Below are 22016 nucleotides of genomic sequence, written 5' to 3'. Positions count from 1 at the left end.
CACTGGTAGGGCTCAGACAATGCTTTGAGTTCAATCCCCAGGGATCAAAAAAGAGCAGAAACAAAACCTCTCAGACCTGAGAATTGTACACTAATAACCGGGCATTAAGTATCTCTCATTACAGCTGTCAGGCTGTTTTTCAAACTGAGTACACAGTACTTGGAAACATGAAACCCAGTGGGGGAGGGGAGGGGCTGTACAAATGCTTCAGTAAGCCACCAAACAGTCTTGCCTTTAAATTTTTCATCAAACTAGTTTCTATTTAACCATGATTCAATCCGCAAAATCTCTATAAACAAATTTTCATAGGGTGGACTACTTTGCTAGGTACTAGAAAAACAAACAAACTTAAAGGTTCTGCAATGTACTGAGCAAATATGCAAATCCTATGGAGTACATTGTAATAACTACTGCTTTTCAGGTTTGTGAGCCAGACGCTTGGGATCTTCTGAGCGTACAGGCCTTCGGGTTTTTTGTTTTGTTTTTTTAAAGATTTATTTTATTTATTACATAGACAGTGTTCTGCCTGCACACCAGCAGAGAGCACCAGATCTCATCATAGATGGTTGTGAGCCACCATGTGGGTGCTGGGAATTGAACTCAGGACCTCTGGAAGAGCAGCCAGTGCTCTTAACCTCTGCACCATCTCTCCAGCCCTGGCATTCAGTTTTTAACAAAAGCTTTACACTCACATTCTACGAACTATCCCGTCTGTGTTCTGATCTTATTGTTTTAATAATAAGATCAGACATTTTTGAAATGTCATCATTTTGTGCTGATAAGCTTTCTTTCAAAAATTTAAGCTTGCAAATAGCATAAAGTGAGAGAAAATGTTGGATGGCTGGACAAGGTAACCATAATTTGGAGGATGTGAATTTATTGAATATCAATTTTGGTTTGATGGTGATTAAAAGGGACTATAAGGGAGCATTGAGGCTGACAAAAAAAAGTTAAAAAGGAAAAAGTTTACATTTGTAAAGTAATTCTAGGGTGGAATCAGGGGTGGACCGTTTGACTAACTTGCCTGCAGAGCCCTGAGTTTGATCCCCAGCACTGCAAAAGGAAGGAAGGAAATGACTCTATTCTAATTATAGTTATTTTTTTTTCCTTCCTTCTTCTTTTTTTTTTTCTGCTTGTTTGTTCGTTTGTTTTGTTGTTCTGAGACAAGGTTTCTCTGTGTAACAGCCCTGGCTGTCCTGGAACTGGCTTTCTAAACCAGGCTGGCCTCGAACTCATAGAGATCCACCTCCATCTGCCTCCCTGAGTGCTGGGATTAGAGGCTTGCACCACCACACTCAGCTTAATTTCTTAATTTTGTTGCTATTTTCCCCCAGCTTTTACAAGACTCAGGCTAATAGTACCGTTAAAGTTAACCATTAGAACTGGGGGGAGCCGGGCTAAGTAGGGAGTTAAATCTAGGCCTTCACACATGCTAGGCAAGGACTTTATCAAAGAGCCATAGCCCCAGCCCAACGCCTAAGTTATTTAAATATTGAATTCTCCCTTTACTCCGGTTTTGTTGTGGTGGTGGTTTGCTTTGCTTTTGCTCTCCAAACACGGAACTATGCACACTGTAACTGCTGATTTTGAGTCGCCTTGGCTGGCTGCCAGTGCTAATAGCGTACCCTAGTGATCAGAGTTTGCTACTGCAGGCGACGCTCAACGTCTAGCCAGAGGGCTTTTTATTTTTTTGTTTTTGTTTTAAAAATAATTTTCTTGAGATAGTATGATAATCATCTTGATAAATATTATTGTAACATTTTCTGGTAGTGTTATTTGGACATAGTATATTCTACACGATAAAAATATTTGTAGATGGAAGATGAAATTTCCAGAAATGTATTATATACTTACATCAAGGTTGCTGTATGACATCATGCAAAGAATTAAATTAATATAAGATGTGGATCCTATGTGTTCTGTTCTATTTTGAATTTCAGTTTTGTACACACATTATTTAAAATGTGTGTAATCCCTCATACTTTCTACCTCCTTTTACTATTTAAGTACACTCAACTGTTAAACCAAACAAACAAAAAAACAACCCCCAAAAGAACAAAACCCACAAACCTATTTTTGCAGAAATCAATGCTTGGAGTTGGGATATAGCTCCATATTAGAGCACTCACCTGGCATGTGTGAAGTCCTGAATTTGACCCCAGCATTGCAAACTGATTAAGGAAAAATGTTAGATACTAGTAAGTACAAAACTAAACAGGTGCTCTTATACTTTGTATCAGCTTCCAAACAGGTGCTCTACTACTTTTGGCTTTGCCTTGAAAAAAAAAATGGGGGAACCCAGGAGTGAAGAGTTTGTTGTGGGCACTGGGAATCAAATCCATGTCCTCTGGAGTAACAACACATGCTCTTAACCCCTGAACCATAGTTCCAGCCTGGGCTGGCTTATTTTCCCCCCTTGAGTTTCTCTGTGTAGACTTGGCTATTCTGGCCTTACTTTGTAGATCAGGCTGTCCTCAAACTCACAGAGATCTCCTTTCCTTTGCCTCCCTAAGTGCTAAGATCAAAGGTCTGAGCCACCGTGCCTGGTTTGTTTGTTTGTTTGTTTGTTTGTTTTTTACTCTTCTGCTTTAAGATGGTTATATATTGATTTACTGATTTCTTTAAGGCCTACCCAGAAACATGACCACTTTAAAAACCAAGTGCCAAGACCTCAGATGAGAGGGGAGAGAGCCTTTTATTTATTTAGTCCTAGCACTCTAAATGTAGATCAGGCCAGTATCAAACTCACAAAGACGAGCTGATCTCTAAGATTAAAAGTGTGTGCCATCTCTCCTGGCTTGAGAGCACACTCTTAGTAAATTTTTAGCAGCGGTAAAAGCACAGAAGCAGATTTTGGCTTCCTGGTTCCAGGGCTGCATTCCAGGGTTGTTGCTGTTTCTCCTCAGCGCTAATTCTACTGTGTGCGCTGTCCTACTTGCTCTTCATAAATCAAGTTGCTGGTATACGGAAGAGTGTTGAGATTCAGTGGAAGATGGCTGCTGGGTCCAGTGAGTTTTGAGCTAGCTCTAGCCACAACGCAGAACCCTGCCTCCACCCCATAATTATTGTCCATTTCCTCTAGGTTAATATATATATACACCTTGCTTTATATATCTGGGTATTCGCCTACAAATTTCCTGATGTCCCCCCTTTTTTTAATAGCTGAGTAGTATTCCATTGTGTAAATGTATCACAGTTTCTGTATCCATTCCCCCATTGAGGGACATCTAAGGTTGTTTCCAGATTCTGGCTATTACAAATAAAGCTGCTACAAATATGGTTGAGCAAATGTCCTTGTTGTGTACTTGAGCATATTTTGGATATATGCCTAGGAGTGGTATAGCTGGATCTTGGAGTAGCATTATTCCTAGTTTTATTCCTTATTCCTGAAAAAGCGCCAGATTGATTTCCAAAGTGGTTGTACCAGTTTACATTCCCACCAGCAATGGAGGAGGGTTCCCCATTCTCCACAACCTCTCCAGCATGTGTTGTCACTTGAGTTTTTGATCTTGGCCATTCTGGTGGGTGTAAGGTGAAATCTCAGGCTGTGCTCAAATTTGTTGGCTCAAGTGGTCTTCCTTTCCAGGTTACTGATTACCTGGCCAATTCTCTCTCTCTCTCTCTCTGTTTTTGTAGCTTTTGATTTAAAGTGTACTTTAACTCATAAAACCACTCTTAAGTTGGGGGGCATTCCATTTGCATAGAGCATCTTATCCCATTTATTCACATTCATTCACACTCAGTATCTTCGTATCTTGTGTTTGGCACTTATTTACTATTTGTGTGTGTGTGTGTGTGTATGTATACATGTGTGTTTGTATATTGTCATGTGTGCTATGGTGTGGTCAGCTCTCTATTACTATTGTGGGACTCTTTCTGGCACTCTGATACCACCAAAGAGAGTGGAAGAGAGATGGCACTAGTGGACCAAAGCCAAGACAGCTCCTGAAAGGCTTCGATCTTGGATCTAGTTTGCATTCTCATTTTATATTCTAAAGCCACAAGGCGGAGCTGGCAAGCAAGCAAGATTATACAGAAGCCTGTGTTGCAGTCAGCAGGTTGTTAAGGGCAACAACCCATTGTTTCAGCTATTTCTTCAAGTCGTTCTGTTTCAGGTAGGAAGTGAAGTCACGCTTGGCAAAGAGGCAGTACAAGCAGCACTTTAAGTAAATGACCAGATCAGCATTTAATAATTGGTCTTTTCTGCCTTAATCATTTCTGTACCATGTGGGATCTGGGGATGGAGCTCAGACTGTCAGGCTTAGTGGCAAGTTCCTTTTCCAGTTCAGCCATCGCCCTGATGTCCTATTAAAGGTGAAATAACTTCCTTGTAAGCAACATAACTTGGGTATAGCTTTTTTTTTTTTTTTCATTTTATTTAATCGCTCTGTGTGTTGTAATTGTAGAGTTCATTTCAGCTCATTCAAGTCAGCTATTTGACGGTAAGGTCTTACAGCAATTATGTAACTTACCTTCTGGTTTTGAATTCTTTTCTTTCTTAGACTCTTCCTTGGCTAAGTGATTTACTCCAGTCATGTTTTGATTACTTGTTTCCATTTTCTGTTTGTCTACTTTAGATTTCTGTTTTGTCATTACTATGAGGCTGAACAACAACAAAACCCTCACAGAGTGTGATTAGAACAAGCAGTTCTGAATGATAGTAGCATATCATGATGAGAGGAAACACACTAAACAACGAAGCCAACGCTTGCATGCTGTGAATTTATCTTTATTATTTGTCTGGGATAGTTTATTTCAATTGTCAGCTCGACTAGATCGAAAATCACCTGGGAGATGAGCTTTTGGGCAATTGCCTTTTTTTTGTTTCTCGAGACAGGGTTTCTCTGTGTAGCCTTGGCTGTGTGGCCTGGCAATGTTGCATCCACCAGGGGGAGGTGATCAACCTGGATCTGTAGACCACGCTCCTCTCTTTATTAGCAGAAATCCTCCTGCCTCTGCCTTCTGAATGCTGGGATTAAAGGTGTGTGCCACCACTGCCTGCTAGGAGATTGTCTTGATCAGCTGATTTGAAACAGGAAGACCTATTCACTGTGGGGCTACCATTGCCTCCCAGTGAAATACTAGCCTGTGTAAAGGGAGACAAAACACAAGAATTAGTCGCTCCTGTGCTTCCTGCAGATACAATGTGACCAGCTGCTTGAGGTCCTGCTGCTCTGAACTGTGAGCCAAATAAACCATTTCTGCAGTGGCTTTTGTCAGTGCTTTTATCACAGCAATAGAAAAGACACTCTTCATCTATCAACGCATTATCTTCTTTTCAGAAATATGCATATGTTATGCAGGCTGGTCTCCAAACTTCTAGGCCCAAGCAATCCTTCTGCCTCAGACTCCAGTGTAGTTGAGACTGCGGGACACAAACCACCTGCTTACACTGTTCTTGGCTTGTAGGGTTTTTGTTTTCACTGGGTAATAGTGGTGGACATACTACATTTTACAGTACTAGAACATTCTGAATTTATCTGTACGGTCACTCTTGCCTGTGAGCTAATACCTTACCCAGGATCCTTCACACACTAGGCAAGTGGTCTACTTGACCTGTATGCTCTTTTATTATTATGACAATCTCTTCACTTTGTATCCCACTGTAGCCCGCTCCCTCGTCTCCTCCCAGTCCCCCACCCACCCCCTTCTTTCCCTCTGCCTCTTCTCTACTCCACTGATAGGGGAGGACTTCCACCTCTTCTATCTAACCCTAGCCTATCAAATCGCATCAGGACTGGCTGCATCATCTTCCTCTGTGGCCTGGCAATGTTGCACCCACCAGGGGGAGGTGATCAAAGAGCTGGCCACTGATTTCACGTCAGAGACAGCCCCCGATCCCCTTAATAGAGAACCCACTTGGAGCCTGAGCTGCCATGGGCTACATCTGAACAGGGGTATTAGGTCCTCTCCATGAATGTTCCTTGGTTGGAGTATCTGCTTCTGTAGGGCCATCTGGGTTCAGGTTTTTTGGCTCTGTTCTCCTTGTGGAACTCCTGTTCCCTCCAGATCTTTCTATCTTCCCTTTCTTCCATAAGATTTCCTGCACTCTGCCCAAAGTTTGGCTATGCATCTTGGCATCTACTTCTATACCCTGATGGGTAGAGTCTTTCAGAGGTCGTCTGTGGCAGGCTCCTGTCCTGTTCCCTGTCTTCTCTAGCTTCTGATGTCTATCCTGTTTGCCATATAGAATGAGGATTGAGCATCTTACCCAGGGTCCTCTTCCTTGTTTAGCTTCTTTAGGAGTACCGATTTTAGTATGTTTATCCTATATTATATGTCTAATATCCACTTTAAGTATATACCATGTATGTTTTTCTGCTTCTGGGTTATCTCACCCAGGATGATCTTTTCTCGATCCACCCATTTGCCTGCAAATTTCATTATTTCCTTGTCTTTAATTGCTGAGTAGTATTCCATTGTGTCAATGTACCACAATTTCTGTATCTATTCCTCCCTTGAGGGACATCTGGGATGTTTCCAGCTTCTGGCTATTACAAATAAAGCTGCTACAAACATGGTTGAGCAAATGTCCTTGTTGTGTACTTGAGCATATTTTGGATATATGCCTTGGAGTGGTATAGCTGGATCTTGGAGTAGCATTATTCCTAGTTGTCTGAAAAAGTGCCAGATTGATTTCCAAAGTGGTTGTACAAGTTTACATTCCCACCAGCAATGGAAGAGGGTTGCCCTTTCTTCAGATCCTCTCCAGCATGTGTTGTCACTTGAGTTTTTTATCTTAGCCCTTCTGATGGATGTAAGGTGAAATCTCAGGGTCGTTTTGATTTGCATTTCCCTGATGACTAAGGATGTTGAACATTTGTTTCTCTGCCGCTTGATATTCCTCTATTGAGAATTCTGCTTAGCTCTGTATGCCAGTTTTAATTGGATTACTTGGTTTTTTGGTGTTTAACTTCCTGAGTTCTTTATATATTCTGGATATTAGCCCTCTATCAGATATAGGGTTGGTGAAGATCCTTTCCCAGTCTGTAGGCTGTTGTTTTGTTTTGATGACAATGTCCTTTGCTTTACAGAAGCTTTTCAGTTTCATGAGGTCCCATTTATTAATTGTTGATCTTAGAGCCTGTGCTGTTGTTGTTCTGTTCAGGAAGTTGTCCCCTGTACCAATGAATTTCAGGCTCTTCCCCACTTTTTCTTCTAACAGGTTTAGTGTGTCTGGTTTTATGTTGAGGTATTTGATACACTTGGACTTTAGTTTTGTGCAGGTGATAAATATGGATCTATTTCCATTTTTCTACATGTAGGCATCCAGTTAGACTCACACCATTTGTTGAAGATGCTATCTTCTTTCCATTGTATCATTTTGCCTTCTTTGTCAAAAAACAGGTATCTGTAGGTATGTGGGTTCTGGGTTTTCTATTAGATTCCATTGATCCACCATTCTGTTTCTATGCCAGTACCATGCAGTTTTTATTACCGTTGTTCTATAATACAGCTTGAGATTAGGGATGACAATATCTCCAGAAGATCTTTTATTGTACAGGATTTTTTATTTGAATGTTTATTTATTATTAGTTACATTTTATTAACTTTGTATTCCAGCTGTATCCCACTCCCTCATTCCCTCCTTCCCTCATCTCCTCTCTGCCCCTTTCCAAGTCCACTGATAGAGGAGGACCTCCTCCCCTTTATGTACAGGTTTATTAGGTATCTTCAGGATTGGCTGCAAAGTCCTCCTCTGTTGCCTAGCAGGGCTGCTCCTCCCTTGGGGGGTGGGGAGGTCAAAGAGCCCATCATTGAATTCATGTCAGAAAAGTCCCTGTTCCCCTTACTAGGGAACACACTTGGGTACTGAGCTACCATGGGCTACATCCAAGCAGGGGTTCTAGGTTATATCCACACATGGTCCTTGGTTGGATAAACAGTCTCATATAAGACCCCTGTGCCCAGATATATTTGGTCCTTGTGGAGCTCCTGTTCCTCTGTACAGGATTCTTTTAGCAATTCTAGTTTTTTTTGTTTTTTTTTTTTCCAATTCTCAATTTCATATGGAAAAACAAAGAACTTAGAAAAGACCTATATACTCTTAACCCCAAAGTCTTTCTGTTCCAAGCCCCCTTTAGCATTTCTTGTAGGACAGCTCTGGAAGAAACAGATTCTCATAGCTTTTATTTGGATATCCTTTTCTCTTTCAGTTCTGAAGGTTAGCTTTACTAGGTACAGTATTCTTGGCTGGTTTCTTTTCTGTCAGTACTGTGTATATCTTATGCTACTTTCACTTTGCTTGCAAGATTTCTGCTGAGAAGTTTGCCATCAGGTGAACTAAGCCGCTCTCTTATGCTTGTTTCCTTTCTCTTGAAGCTTTGACAATCTTTATATTTTACTTTTTTTTTTTTGAGAAAGGGTTTCTCTGTGTAGCCTTGGCTGTCCTGGACTTGCTTTGTAGAACAGGGTGGCCTTGAACTCACAGAGATCTGCCTGCCTCTGCCTCCCAGAGTGATTGGATTACAGGTGTGTGCCACTATGCCTAACTATGAAATCTTTATATTTTATACCTTGGGGAGCTTGATTATGATAATGGGGTAAACTTGGTTGATTTAAAAACCTGGTTTTGTGCTGTGTCATAAAATGTGCTTAATGAAGGCATGGAACACTACATGAAAATAATATATATAAATCTACATGTGGTGATGAAGTGTACAGTCAAAAAGTTTGGAGACCCATTAACCCTAAAAATCTGTGTCTTGAAAAATTTTTTTACCTGGGTATGATGACATATACCTAGAATTCCAGTACTTGGGAGATGGAAGCAGGGAGTTCAAGGCCAGCCTCAGCTGTGTCATGAGTTTGAGCCCAGCTTGAGCCCCAAAAGACTCTGCTTAAAACAAAAACAAATAAACAATTGCTGGGCTGACATACTTTTACCTAGAGCTCCTTTCTAGGTAAGATTTTTATACTTCAAACCCAAATCCCCAAACATGAGAAGTCCCTTTTTTCTTTTTAAATATACACAATAAGATATTTTATTTCAAAAAGCACAAGAACATTATACAAGTTTTAAATTTACATTTTTTTTGCAATAAAAGATATCAATATATGCATCATTTGTATAACTTCTTCATGAATGGAATTTGAATCAGTGGTATAAACATGTCGCAGTCACTAAATATAGATCATCATCATCACAGTGAACCAAAATGCATAGTTGTTATGAAATGACAAATGACCACGAAAAGGTGAACTCACAGCCCATACACTAACATAATAAATTAATTATACAGACATGTTTTTCCTTTACTGTATTATTAAAATCCTTGCCAGTTCCTTGCCAATACTAGGAACACACAGTCAGAGCCATCTTACTGAACCAATTCTTTCACATATTACACTAAGTAAAGTGACTTGGTTGCTTAAGTAAACTTCATAAGCAGACTTGAATCCTTTGCATGATAAATACCATTAAAAATTCCTTAGACTGGGGCACACTATGGCCTAAGTCCACCTCCAGTGCAGAAACTTCAATCTCCACAAACAGAACTCAGTATTGAATTAGGTTCTTTGGCCAGTGCTAGCCAGTCCTCCTGGCAGCTTGAAAGCTTAGCTCCAGGGCTTACAAATTGAATCTAAGAAGGCTAAAAATAAAGTCTTTATCCTTGCCAAATGGGGGCCAGATGACTAAGGCAGAAACGAGCCTCTTCTGTTGCCTATTCTAGCCCAGGCCTTAGAGCTAAACAATCCCTTCAAAAAATTATGTAAAAAAAAAAAGAACAATGGGCAATGTTCAAATCACTTAATAATATGGCAAATCACACAAGCCAAATAATGAATTTTCTGATCTTCGTCTCTCATAATTGCTGTGAACTGTTCATTATAGTTTCATCTAGTTCCAGATTTCTTCTGAATTATAGTAGGAAATCATGATTGTGATTTTGGTGCCTGCTCATACCAATCCCTTACTGCAAAACTCACTTTTCATTCCATAAAAATAACAACAAATCTAGCCGCAAATGAGCTTCACTGATCACTTAGCAAATGTATTTTCACTTTCTTTCCTTCACCGAACAGAAGGTAGGAAAACACTTAATATACATACATGGCGGCAGCAGCCAAGGGCAAAAGAAAGTACAATCTTCAAACATATCTTTCAGCTGCTAAGATTACCCAATAACAGAAGCTAAAGTAAGTACCAACTGGTCTATGCTCTGCAGTTAACTCACGCGTTCTTGATAGAAAAGGTTAAAGCCAAGAACCAAGAAGCCTATGCACATACTCTAGAGAGCTGTCTTATTCATAAGTAAGATGGCTCCACCACAGCAGGTTATAACAAGACACAGACCTGATTACATGGCTTTTTTTTTGGCTGTTTATATTAACCATAGCCATGGTTTATGAAAAGTTTCACACAGACATCAAATCAAGGATCTGTCTTTTACAAGCCATAAAATGTTGTAGAACTGGCCTAAACATGACTGTTCTAATTTCAGCTTTTATGACCATTCACTGGGGCAATTTTCTGATTCTCATTTTACAAAGAGTTTGCCTCAGAAGAGCAAGAGTTTTCTGAGAGTCAAATAGGATGGGGCCACAGAGACAGGAGATCTCACTGCAGAAACCTGCCCTTGGAAACAAAGCGGTAACAGGAGAGGATAACAGCCTTTTTGTATAAGGAATGCATAATGGGCACATTCTCCTAGCTCTCCTTGAGGTCGACATCGGAAGGGTGCTTCGCAGACCAGCAGAGCTCACACTCTGTCTATACGGAGACTTAGATCTGTTTGTGACTGAAGCCATCAGGGTTCAACGAGGACATTTCCTTAAAGAAGAAAGTTGTTTACATTTTTGAAGTCGATTTAGTTGAAAGATACTGCATAGTTGTGCAATTCTTCTTTAGACCACCACAGGTGATAAGCTTCTGACAGAGATCTAACGCAAGCTGAATTACACTCAGGAAAATGCCAAATACCAAAGTGCAGAGACGTTCACCACATGTAAAAATGTCCACAAATGCTTGATGTGACTTCATTCATAATATGGATGGCATGAAATGAAATAGGACAGTTATGAAGGGAAATGAGTTTTCTGGAAATATTAGCAGAAATAGACACTTGAGTGAACAAGCATTTCTTTAGTGTTCTAGAACATAAAACAGATTAATCTATGTCTTGTTTTTCCCTTGAAGCTTATGTTTGATAACTGAAAACAATATTCCATTAAGGAATATTTTATTAATGTATGTGAATCTGGACATGGATCATAGGACCCGCTAATATGTCCCCATCCTCAGAAAGTTCTCTAGAATTTTAGATCAGTCTTTATTACTGATGTCACTCATGATTGTCTTGAGGCAGAGCTGGAGCTCAGAGTAACTGCCAGTTGAATCCAAATAGCATCTGATTAGTCTCCTGGCTCCGGGCAATCTCTTCGATAATGCAGTGCTGTTGCCAGACCAAATGTAGCTTCCGATAGCGCTCCCGAGATAAATGAAGTGGGTTTCCTCTCCTTCAGGAAAAAAACCAGAAAAACAAAAAACCATTTAGGCTTGAATCAAGAACAGTGAAACCTCTAGTGTTAACCCAGTATACACAACAAAGGTATCACTGCAGCTGTGGGCACAAGCACAAGGACAGGCTTAGAAACGGGGCACTCTTCACACTCATTACTAAGAACTCGGCACACCATTAGTTAAGGAAGCAGAAATGCACTCTCTGACTATTTGGAAATTAGGCCTCAAACACAACAAACATAATGAGACCTCATTTAGACAGGTGTCTAACTTACGGCAACTCTGGTCTTCCCTGGTGGCTAGCTGAACAGGGCTCTAATGGCTCTCTGTCTTCACAGTTTGCCCAGCTTCAGTTTATGGTTTTGTGTAGGAGGTTAGTGTGAGGCGTAACACTAAGCCCTTAGATTATGTTCTGCTGCTCAGAAATATTCTGTTTTATAACCATCCCAATGACTCACTTTCCCCATGCTTAGCAAACATTTTCATGTTTATGTTTTTTTACTCAGGGAAGAGGTGTCTTGTTGCAGTGCCCAGGCTGGGTTTGAACTGCTCTGCTCCAATGACCATCCTGTTTCATCCTCCCAGGTAGAGGACTACATATAGAAGTGCATCATACCTGGCTCAGCAAATGTTTAAGTAACCATGTTTCCATTCTGTGGTTACACAGTCTACACAGTCTAACTGTGCCAGCTAACTCAAAAAGCCTGAAGTCTGTTGAGCGCAGTGACGGAGGTAAGCGGCATCCCAGCCCTCGGAACATTAAGTGTCTCAGCTCCTTGTCAACTTTCACACTGTTTAGCATTAATTTAAAATTTTTGAATCTTTGGAGATGGCTCAGTGGTTGAGAGCACTGGCTGCTCTTCCAAAGGCCCTGAGTTCAATTCCCAGCAACCACATAGTGCTGCTCACACCAATATCTATAATGAGATCTGGTGCCCTCTTCTGATGTGCAGATATACATGCAGACAGAACATTGTACATAAAATAAATAAATAAGTCTTAAAAACAAACAAACAAAACAAAAAGCCAAAACAAAACTTACTTTAGCCCTGGGTCTGTTTCTCCATATTCATCTAAATAAGGAGCTGGGTAGGCACAGCCTCTGGCCTTTCCTTCCACCAGGACCACTCTACATTCTCTGATTCTAAACAACAGAACAAATGGCAGGAAACACTGTTAGATGCATATATGTAGATGACAGACATCAAATCAAAGTTAAGCTAAAGAAAGAACATGCCTAGTATCTATTAAAAAAATCAATAAAAAGGCAATACAGCCATGGATGAATACACTAAGCTGTGGTTCTTTGTTTGGCTTGTAGTGTTTTGTTTGTTTGTTTGTTTTGGAGGCAAGGTTTCTCTGTGTAGCCCTGACTGTCCTGGAATTTGCTCTGTAGACCAAGTTGGCCTTAGCCTAAGAGATCTACCTGCCTCTGCTTCCTGAGTGCTGGGACAAAGGCGTGAATCACCACTGCCCAGCACTAAGCTGCTTTTTCTGCACTGCTGATTTACTTTTTACTTGATGCAATAGAAAAGGATCCATGGATCTAGAGATATGGGAAATCAGTAATTCTGGCTGGATGTACTGAAAAGGTGGCTGTCTTACGCAAGCCAAAGGGGCCTGGAGAAATGTGGCTGGAGCTGTTTCTGCCTTTCCCTCACTTCCCACCTAGACAGAGGAGGGATTCAAGGAAAGACAGAGCATCCTCCAGTCTAGCACTGTCAACCAGGGAAGCAAGTGTTAAAAGCTTTTCTGGCCAAGCCAGCTTCCAATAGCACTTTGAGGGTACTTGAGATGCTTAAGCAGAGAAATGCTGAAGTACCACAATGAGAAATTATAAATACACAGTTGGGATAGGTGGACTTATACCTGTGGCTTCTCTAGGAGCAGACAGGTATTTGAGTTTGATCTCTATGCCATTCTTTCCTCTCGTTTCAAAGGCTGCCTTTAACCAATGATAATATATCTCACAGTTAATAAGACCTATGGGTTTATATAACAAAAACTGAATTTCACAGGGGAAATGGAGAGGAAAAGCATAGAAATCAACTTTGAATTTTATTTCTTTCATGAAAGCTATCTTCTTTCATAAACATTTATCACTATTGTCCTAAGTAGTCAATCTTTTATTCAAAGAAGAAAATAAAAACATCCAAAAGACAACCTTGGGTGAGAAGGCACTTGGGAGACATGATCTCTGGGGGTTCAAGGCCAGCTTGGTCTATACAGAGACCTGTCTCAAAAATAAACAGATGGGCATGGTGACATATGCCTTTAACCCCAACACTCCAGAGGCAGAAACAGACAGCTCTGAGCGTTCCAGGCCAGCCTGGGTTACACCAAGAAATCCTGTCTTGAAAAACCTAAATAAAAATAAATAAGAGAGTATGAGGTTAATAATTTACACATACATTATGTGTGTAAGTTTTATGACTTCAAGCTTTTCCATTATAACTGAATATAAAGTCTATGCCACTTAAAATTTTTCTACAATAAAGGGAATATAAACCATCTTATTTTTTAAAGAACTACTATTCTACTGACACACTGACTGGATGTACATTTTCAGCTGAGACCCTTAGCAAGCTTCCAGATGACTCCATACTCACTTGAGGAAAATGCAGACTCCAGCACCACAATGAAGCGCATGAAAAACACAAGCTCCAACCTCTTCCCCGTTCACTATTTCTTGGCAACAGATGTTCTGAGAACACAGGATGGCCCCACAGAAAAGACAGAGGACAGGATGCTTTCGCTCATCATCTGCGGACCGTGGACACCTCAATAGGGGAAGACACATTCATTGTGTTAGAAAAACAAGAACCAGATCACCTATCTACTTAGCATTAAAACATGTTTCCATCACTCACCCTACTAAGCAAAGAAAGCTCCTAAAAGAAAAGGACATTTAATTAGACATTTAATTCATTTACTTTACCTTAAGGGGACTCTAAAAATAATTGACTAAGGGGCTAGGGAGATGGTTCAATGGTTAGGAGAGCTTTCTGTTCTTCCAGAGAGTCTGAGTTCATTCTAGCACCTCACAACTGCCTATAAGTACAACTCCAAAGGATCCGATGCCTTCTTCTGGCCTCATGCACATTTGCATACATGTGGCTATACATACATTAACATAAGTAATAACTTCTTTAAAAAATTCCTGATTGGGCTCAATAATCCTAGCACTCCTATAATTCCAGCACTCGGGGAGTCAGAGGCAGGAGGATCTCTGTGAGTTCAAGACCAGGCTGGTCTAACAAAGCAAGTCCAGGACAGTTAAGGCTACACAGAGAAACCCTGTCTCAAAAACAAACAAAAACAAAACAAATTCTGACTTAGGCCCACTTAGAGCAGGCCTATGCCAAAGAATCTTGTTTCAGATGCCCAGTCAGCACAGCGTCCTGAGCCAGGCTCTATCGATCAGGAATTTTGCTCTAGCTCAACTTCCTGCACCAAGTGATGGACCCCAGTGTCTCCAGCTTAAGCTTGCCTATGCCTGACAGCCTCCTGTGCCTGACCTGTATTTGGTGCGAGATGTTTGTTACTGTAGAGGGTAGTTGTTAATACATAGAACTACTCAACATGGCAGGAATAAGCAACTGAAATGACGCAGACACAGACGGCGCATGCACATCAACCTTCCCCCAACAAGCGCTGTGGAATCCCATGTAATGTGACTTACCTCGTGTGCCTGGCCCTTTAAAGGATCCTCAGGGATTTTCTTAATTCTTCTCTCCTAACTTTATTTCTCTCCTCCCTAGTGTTAAGGGGTGACACCAAGAGGATAAAGGGCGGGCAAAAGAAGAACCCACAAAGCAGTAAAGGTCAGCTACAATGCTGTCTCCTGATCTTGGCATGGCTGCTGTGTACATAAACATATGGCAGCTGTCATTACCTGCACAAGATCAAGCTGGTTAAAAATGCCAACATGAGGCTGGAGTCAGCTTAGTGGTTAAAAGCACTTTCCTAGCACCCACATGGTGGCTCACTGCCATCTGTAACTCTAGTTCCAGGGATCCAAGGCACTCTTCTGGTATCCATGGACATTAGGCATGTACATGGTACACATACATACATGCAGCCAAAACACTCATACACATAAAATAAATAAAAATAAAGGTAAAATCCAGCACGGAGTAAGGAGGGGCTACTCAGGCCGCAACTGAGGAGTTAATTGGAAACTGGTGGCTGCTAGGGATCACATCTCTTGGCGCTGGGGGGTGGGTGGAGCCACTAGTAAGTTGCCTATCCTGGACATCCACACCCATATCAGCGGCACTAATAGGCCTCTGTGAGGTAAAAAACAATGAGAGAGTGTCCAGTTTGGAGGGAAATGTGTTCAGAGAGACTGGAGGGAATTGGAGAAGGGTAGTGGAGAGTAGATATGATCAAAGCACATCGTATACATGCATGAAAATTTCAAAGAATAAAGAATAGCAGGATATAGTGATATGCAAAAAGTGTTGATTGAGCTTAGATGAAGTTTAATGACATTATGTATGTTTAGTATGTATAAGGCCTTGGGCTTAAGCTTCAGCACCACAAAACATTTTTAAAACACTACCTCTGATTAAACTATGGTAAGAAAAGTCATTGTTGAATATATAGAGTGTGTAAATTTGCTAAAAGGCTCTTATACTGAGATTCATTTCTAGAATCCAGCCCTCGTCTGATGTGACCACTTAACAGCTGCTGCTGCTACAATGGTGTAGTCACGTGTGTTTACAATGTTGGAGTGACATGGCTTTGGGAGTTTATGCATTATGCAGCAAGAGTTCAACCACAACTGCTATGACAGTTTTATCAAGGTTGAAACATGAGTCTATACCTCAGCCAGGTGCGGTGGCACAGCCCTGTAGTGCCAACACTCAGGGAGGCAGAGGCAGGAGGATCTCTGTGAGTCTATAAAGTGAATCAAGGATAGCCAAGGCTATACAGAGAACCCCTGTCTCAAAGAACCAAAACAAACAAACAAATGTCTATAGCCCAAGGTGGACTCAAACTCAGAATGACCTGCTTGCCTTCACCTGAGTGCTGGGACTAAAGTTTAGCACCATACCCAGCTCACTGTTAGCATTCTTTGTATCAGCCCATTCCTAATTCCTTCCCTCAGCACAGAAGACATAAAGATGCAGCTCATATTTCCAGTGTGGCTTATTTGTACCAGTGCAAACAATAGGGATCCTGTCCTCCAAAACCTAGGATTTTACATATAGATTTATTTGGAAGTTCACTGAGGGGCTGATAATTATGTCCCACACATTGCTGGCAAGATTGTAAAGTGACCCAGTGTGTATAAAAGGGTTTGACACTTAAAAAGTCAAACATGACCTAGTTAATAATCTAACCCTATACCCAAATGAAATGAAAAATGTATATTCATTCAGCAGCTTGTACACAGATGTTTATAGTAACATTATTCATAACAGCTAAAAGGAAGAAACAACCCCATCATATATATGAGTGTCAGTGAATGGAAGAAGACATAAACCACTGTGGTCTATACACATAATGGGATATTAACCAAAACAAGCAAACTTGGATAAGCCATAAAAAACATACTGAGTGAAAAAAAGGAGCCACATGCCACCATATGTGGAGACGGGTGGTGGCATCGCACACCTTTAATGCCAGCACTGGGGAGGCAGGAGGATCTCTGAGTTCGAGGCCAGCCTGGTCTACAGAGTAAGTTCTGGGACAGCCAGGGCTACACAGAGAAAATCAAACAAACAAAAAAACCAAAACACAAAAAACATACTGAGTGAAAGAAGGCAAAGATTCTTATTCTATGATGATGTATCTACACAGCTACATTCACAGAGACAGAAAGCAGACTCTAGCGATGAGGAGACAGAAGACCTGGGCATGGAAAGGAATTAGTGGTTCTAAGTCCTTTGGAGTGGTGAAAAGTTTGGATAGTAGAGAGGTAGTAAGTAGTACAACCTGAAGTGGATGTGCGACATTGTCGACTTGTCAATTCTGTGCACACAGAATTTAATACTTTTGTGTGGTTTGAAAGAATGTAATGCAGTGAGTGGGTACACAGCAGTCACCTCTTGTACAAGTAAGCCACACCCAGAAATCCGTGGGCACGTGTGGGGCTCAGAAGACTTGCAGGAGATGTCCTCTCCTCCCACGTGGGTCTCAAGGATCAAGCGTGAGTCAACAGGCTTGGTGGCTGCACCCTAACCACCCTAACCACCTCACTAGATACTTCACTGCCCACTTTTTCACACGTTCATCGGTCGTAGGGTAGATCAAATGCAAGCTCAGGAAAGGGCTTGCTCAGGAAAGTTACTGTGTGCTCCCTCCACCCCACATCTTTTCTTCTTACCTAAAATGAGAGGCTTGATTTAGAAGACAGCTGTAGTCATCAGGAAGCTCTATCAAACTATTCCTTTTTCTAGGGTACCTAGAAGCATAGTTTAAAAGGCAGATTTATACACAGTAAACAGATTATAAACTAGGGTTGAATATATTCCAACCATAAGCATATCAATTTAATGTTTTAAAAAAATAAAGAAGAGAAACATTAAATGAATCTTAACAGTATTGTTAAGACTCAACAGTTTAAGAGATGTTAAATATAAGTATTAAGGAACTGAGCATAATGGCGCATACCTTTAATCACGGCGCTTGGGAGGCACAGGTAGGCAGATCCCCGAGTTCAAGGCCAGTCTGGTTTACATAGTGACTGTGCATGTGCCTGCATGTGTCACGTGTGTGCATGTGTCAAGGAAACTACCAAAATTCTTGGAGACTAAATGAGTCACTAAAGTGAAAAGAATGTTTAGTACTTGATACATAGTGGCAAAGATTAGGATCTGTTCCCTTTGCATGAGAGATGGTAAAAGCCTTATGCAGCCTACGGAAGGTCATCTGAATAACATGGGAATCTATCCCTAAGCAACAATCAATCTACATCTTATAATTAAAAAAATATTTTAAAAATAATATTATTTTATGTATATGGATTTTTGCCTCTATGTATGTCTTTGTACTATATATGTGTCTGCTGCCCAGCTTGGTCAGAAGACAGCATTAGATACCCTTGAAGCAGAGTTATAGATGGTTATGAACTGCTACGTGGGTCCTGAAAATCGAACCCAGGTCCTCTGGAAGAGCAGTTCTCTTAACCTCAAAGCCATTTCTCTGGCCCCTCATTTTATAATTCTTGATTCAACTAAGAAGAATCTTCTCAAAAACTATGCCTGCCTCATTAAGAATCTTCTCATCAGGTGTGGTGGCTCATGAAACTAAGGCAAAAGGATTTTTAGTATGAGGTCAACTTGGGCTACGTGGTACGTGACAGTTCTAAGCTAGCAGAGATGACACAGTACAACACAGTCTCAAAAACACAAACAAAAAAAGAATTTTGCCTCTTTAAGTTTCCCTTTTCTTTTAGTATTTTCTTTTTTGTCTGTCTGTCTGTCTATCCATCTATCTATCTATCTATCTATCTATCTATCTATCTATCTATCTATCTATCTATCTATCTACTTGGTTTTTCAAGATAGGGTTTCTCTGTGTAGCCTGACTGTCTTGGAATTCACTCTGTAGACCAGGCTGGAGACCAGGCCTGCCACTGTCTCCGCAGTGCTGGGATTGAAGGCCTGTGTCACCACCGTCCAGCTTCTTTTGATTTTCTAAAGATGGGGTCCCATTCTATAGGTTGGGTTAGTCTCAAACTCAAGGAGCCCAGGCCTCAGATAAATGGCAGTCCTCCTATCTCAGTCTCTTAGGTGCTGGGACTACAGGCACAGCATCATTCCAAGTTTCCTCTTTATATTTCTTTAAGCCATTAAATGGCATATTCTATATATTTGATTTTATGCTATAATGTTTCATGTATATAACTAATATTGCTAGTTACTCATAACCAAAGATAGTATATATGTGTTATTTCTTTTAAATTTCTCAGATTATTTCAGTACCCGGCTGTGGAAAGATATTTAAAAGGCATACCATGACATGAAATAAAGAAAGAAGTTACACAATATTACTAGTCTAAAAGTAAATAATGATACATAGACTTATTCCTCATATTGTCAAGTATTTCCTTTCTTGGTTATGACCTGCTGCTGTAAGAGCTTCGATTACCAACCACTAGAGCTGGGTTCCAGGGAATGCGGCTGATGCATAGTTACACTGTACCGAACAGAGTCCAAGGGCTGAAGACCCACGAACAGATGGCAAATATGTATTATCTCACAGCTTTTACTTCATCTAAAGAAAAATGGTACTAGGAACCAACTCTTCTCCTTGCTTATTCAAGCAATTCAATTCACATAAAAAGTGCACAGAGGGGGAGGGGGCTACAGCTGGGATTCATAGTGAATAAACTGTAATTAATGAAATAAAATAAAAAATACAAAAAAAGTTGCACTTAATATAAATCAGGTCACAGAGGGAGCAAAGGTAAACATGCCGCTCTCTTGTTTAGAGATGTAGGTGACCGGCAGGCATATGAGTAGACACACTCATATGCCCGAAAGAACAGGCTTCATTGAAAAGGTGGCATTTGAACTGGTGCTTGAGGGAAAATGTAGATTTTGACAAGAGAGAAGGGGGCTGAGAAAGTTTCTTTTTCGTTTGGAAATAGTCTTGTCTCCTTACAAAGCCCAGGCTGGCCCTAAACTCATACAGCTCCTGCCTTGACCGCTAGTGTACCGGGACTACAGGTGTATGCTACCATGTCCAGCTTAAAACAAACAAACAAAAAATCCCCAAAACTTTCTCTTTTTTAGGTGTGCATGGGGGCTACTTTCTAAGCATACAGGCAAGAAGAGAAGACGACTAGTCAGTTCTATTTATAGCTTTATTCTCAAAGGGTGGGAGACTAGCTGATCTGAACAGTGTAAACCACCACCTCCTGGCTTTAGCAGCTTCCAGGCACTCACTCCTTTGCCTTTTGACTGGCAGGTACCAGTTTAAGGAAGAGTAAGTACTCCAGTGGAGCTGGTGGCTTCTGACTAAGAAGGAAAAGATACCATTTCCAAGAAAAACCAGCGCAGGGAGACCCTGACATCTGGCAAAGACCAACAGAAAGATACACAGGAAACAAACTGAGAATAAAGTGGACAGACTAGACATTAGCATAAACCAACCAAGCATTCAGAAACACAGTTCTGGATGTGTCAAAAAGACTTAAATAGTAAAACCAACCTGACCACCGCATTTTTCTGCTTCAAAGCGTTGAGGGAGGCAGGGTCTGTACACCACCTGCAAGTGAAGCCAAGAAAAGAGGGGGGATTTATAGATTCACCACATCAGCCGTCCTCTCCAATTCTGTCCTTTCATGTGCCCCGCTCTATGTCTTTAAGTTTGTATCTTAAAAAAAATAAATAAATAAAAGAAGAAACACAAGTTTGTATCTTATCCCTTTTCTCTCCCTTCCTCTAAATTCCTTTTCAAGGGTTTTGTCAACTATAGTCTTTAGAACAAAACCATCTGCCAATTTAAATGAAAGATTTAATACTAGAAAGTAGCAATGCAAGTGATAGGGACTCAGCATACAGCTTGGTGTGAAGTACTTGCCTAGTACAAGGCCCTAGATCCAATCCTCAGAGCAGAGAAGAGTGGGAGGAGAAGTGCTATACGGGCTGAGAAGCACCCTTGAGACAAAAAGGCAAGTAATCCTGAACTATTTGCCCCAGTGCAAGATGGGGATGGAGGATGAAGAGGCACCACTACTGTGGGCAGAGCCACCAGTGGGTAACAGGGTCAAGCAGGCTCTTCTGGAGGTGTAACTAGAGCCACAAAGGAGCCACAGTCCCTCCTGAAGATGTCCGGGGGGTGGGGGTGGGGGAGAGGCGGCCAGTACACTCCAGCTTCCTTCTTCTTCCTTGCTTCCAGGACCCTCCTGGTGCCTCCCACTAGCTAACCCTACGCTGAAGCCAACTGACAAAGAACCCTGAGATGCCACCTCAGAGCCCTACAAAGCGGAGCAGACACGAGGCAGCAGCACCAGGAATAGCACAAATGGTAGGGACTTTCTATTTGAAAGAATTTTTAATATTTAAATTAAGATAGCATATCCAAAGCTTAGCTACTCTGGGAGTATAAAAGTAAAGTTTGTGTGATTGTACTAAAAAAAAAAAAAAGTGACATTAATTCCTAAAAACAATTCATTTTGATTGCATGGGAGACCACAACAGCCATGGAAAATTAAGAAGTAACACAGAAAACCTGACACAGAGCCTACGGCATAAGACTTGTAGTAAGAAACAGGCTAGCATTCACCCAGTTCTGACCTGGGTAAGAGCAAAAAGAAGAAAAGTAAGCAGGATAAAGAAAATCATGGGAGACTGAGTGTTAAGAGTGACACGGTGAAACTGATTATAAAGTGGTGCAGGCAGAAAGAGGGTAGGGAAAGTGGAGGCCGAGAGACAGACAGGAAACAAGAGGTCCACCATCCTTTGTGGCAGGAAGTCCTTTGGAAAGGGAGGCACACATGTCTCTCTAGGTCATTTCAGTGCTAGTCTCTCTCTCAGCCACTCTCCTGACATGTTAGCTCTGCCGCATTCTCTGCAGTTTCGCATCCTCTTCCAGC

At 41.1% G+C, this 22016-nt stretch overlaps 1 protein-coding gene across 2 annotated transcripts in view; it reads right to left on the bottom strand.

The window, feature by feature from the left end:
• Positions 1-10388: 10388 nt before the first annotated feature.
• Positions 10389-22016, bottom strand: part of Ubr1 (ubiquitin protein ligase E3 component n-recognin 1) — a 117995-nt gene continuing 106367 nt past the window's right edge. For both annotated transcript variants that reach the window (XM_021639393.2, XM_060371705.1), the window contains exons 43-47: positions 20630-20686; positions 17799-17876; positions 14074-14244; positions 12507-12608; positions 10389-11460 (exon numbers count right to left, since the gene is read on the bottom strand). In XM_021639393.2, the coding sequence (XP_021495068.1) occupies positions 11319-11460; positions 12507-12608; positions 14074-14244; positions 17799-17876; positions 20630-20686 (550 nt within the window). In that variant the 3' untranslated portion in view covers positions 10389-11318. The remainder of the gene's footprint in view (positions 11461-12506; positions 12609-14073; positions 14245-17798; positions 17877-20629; positions 20687-22016) is intronic.

Source organism: Meriones unguiculatus, chromosome 18 (assembly GCF_030254825.1).
Source record: "Meriones unguiculatus strain TT.TT164.6M chromosome 18, Bangor_MerUng_6.1, whole genome shotgun sequence".
NCBI lineage: Eukaryota > Metazoa > Chordata > Mammalia > Rodentia > Muridae > Meriones > Meriones unguiculatus.
Note: the sequence above shows the minus strand (reverse complement) of the source record. Positions and strands in the feature narration are given on the sequence as shown.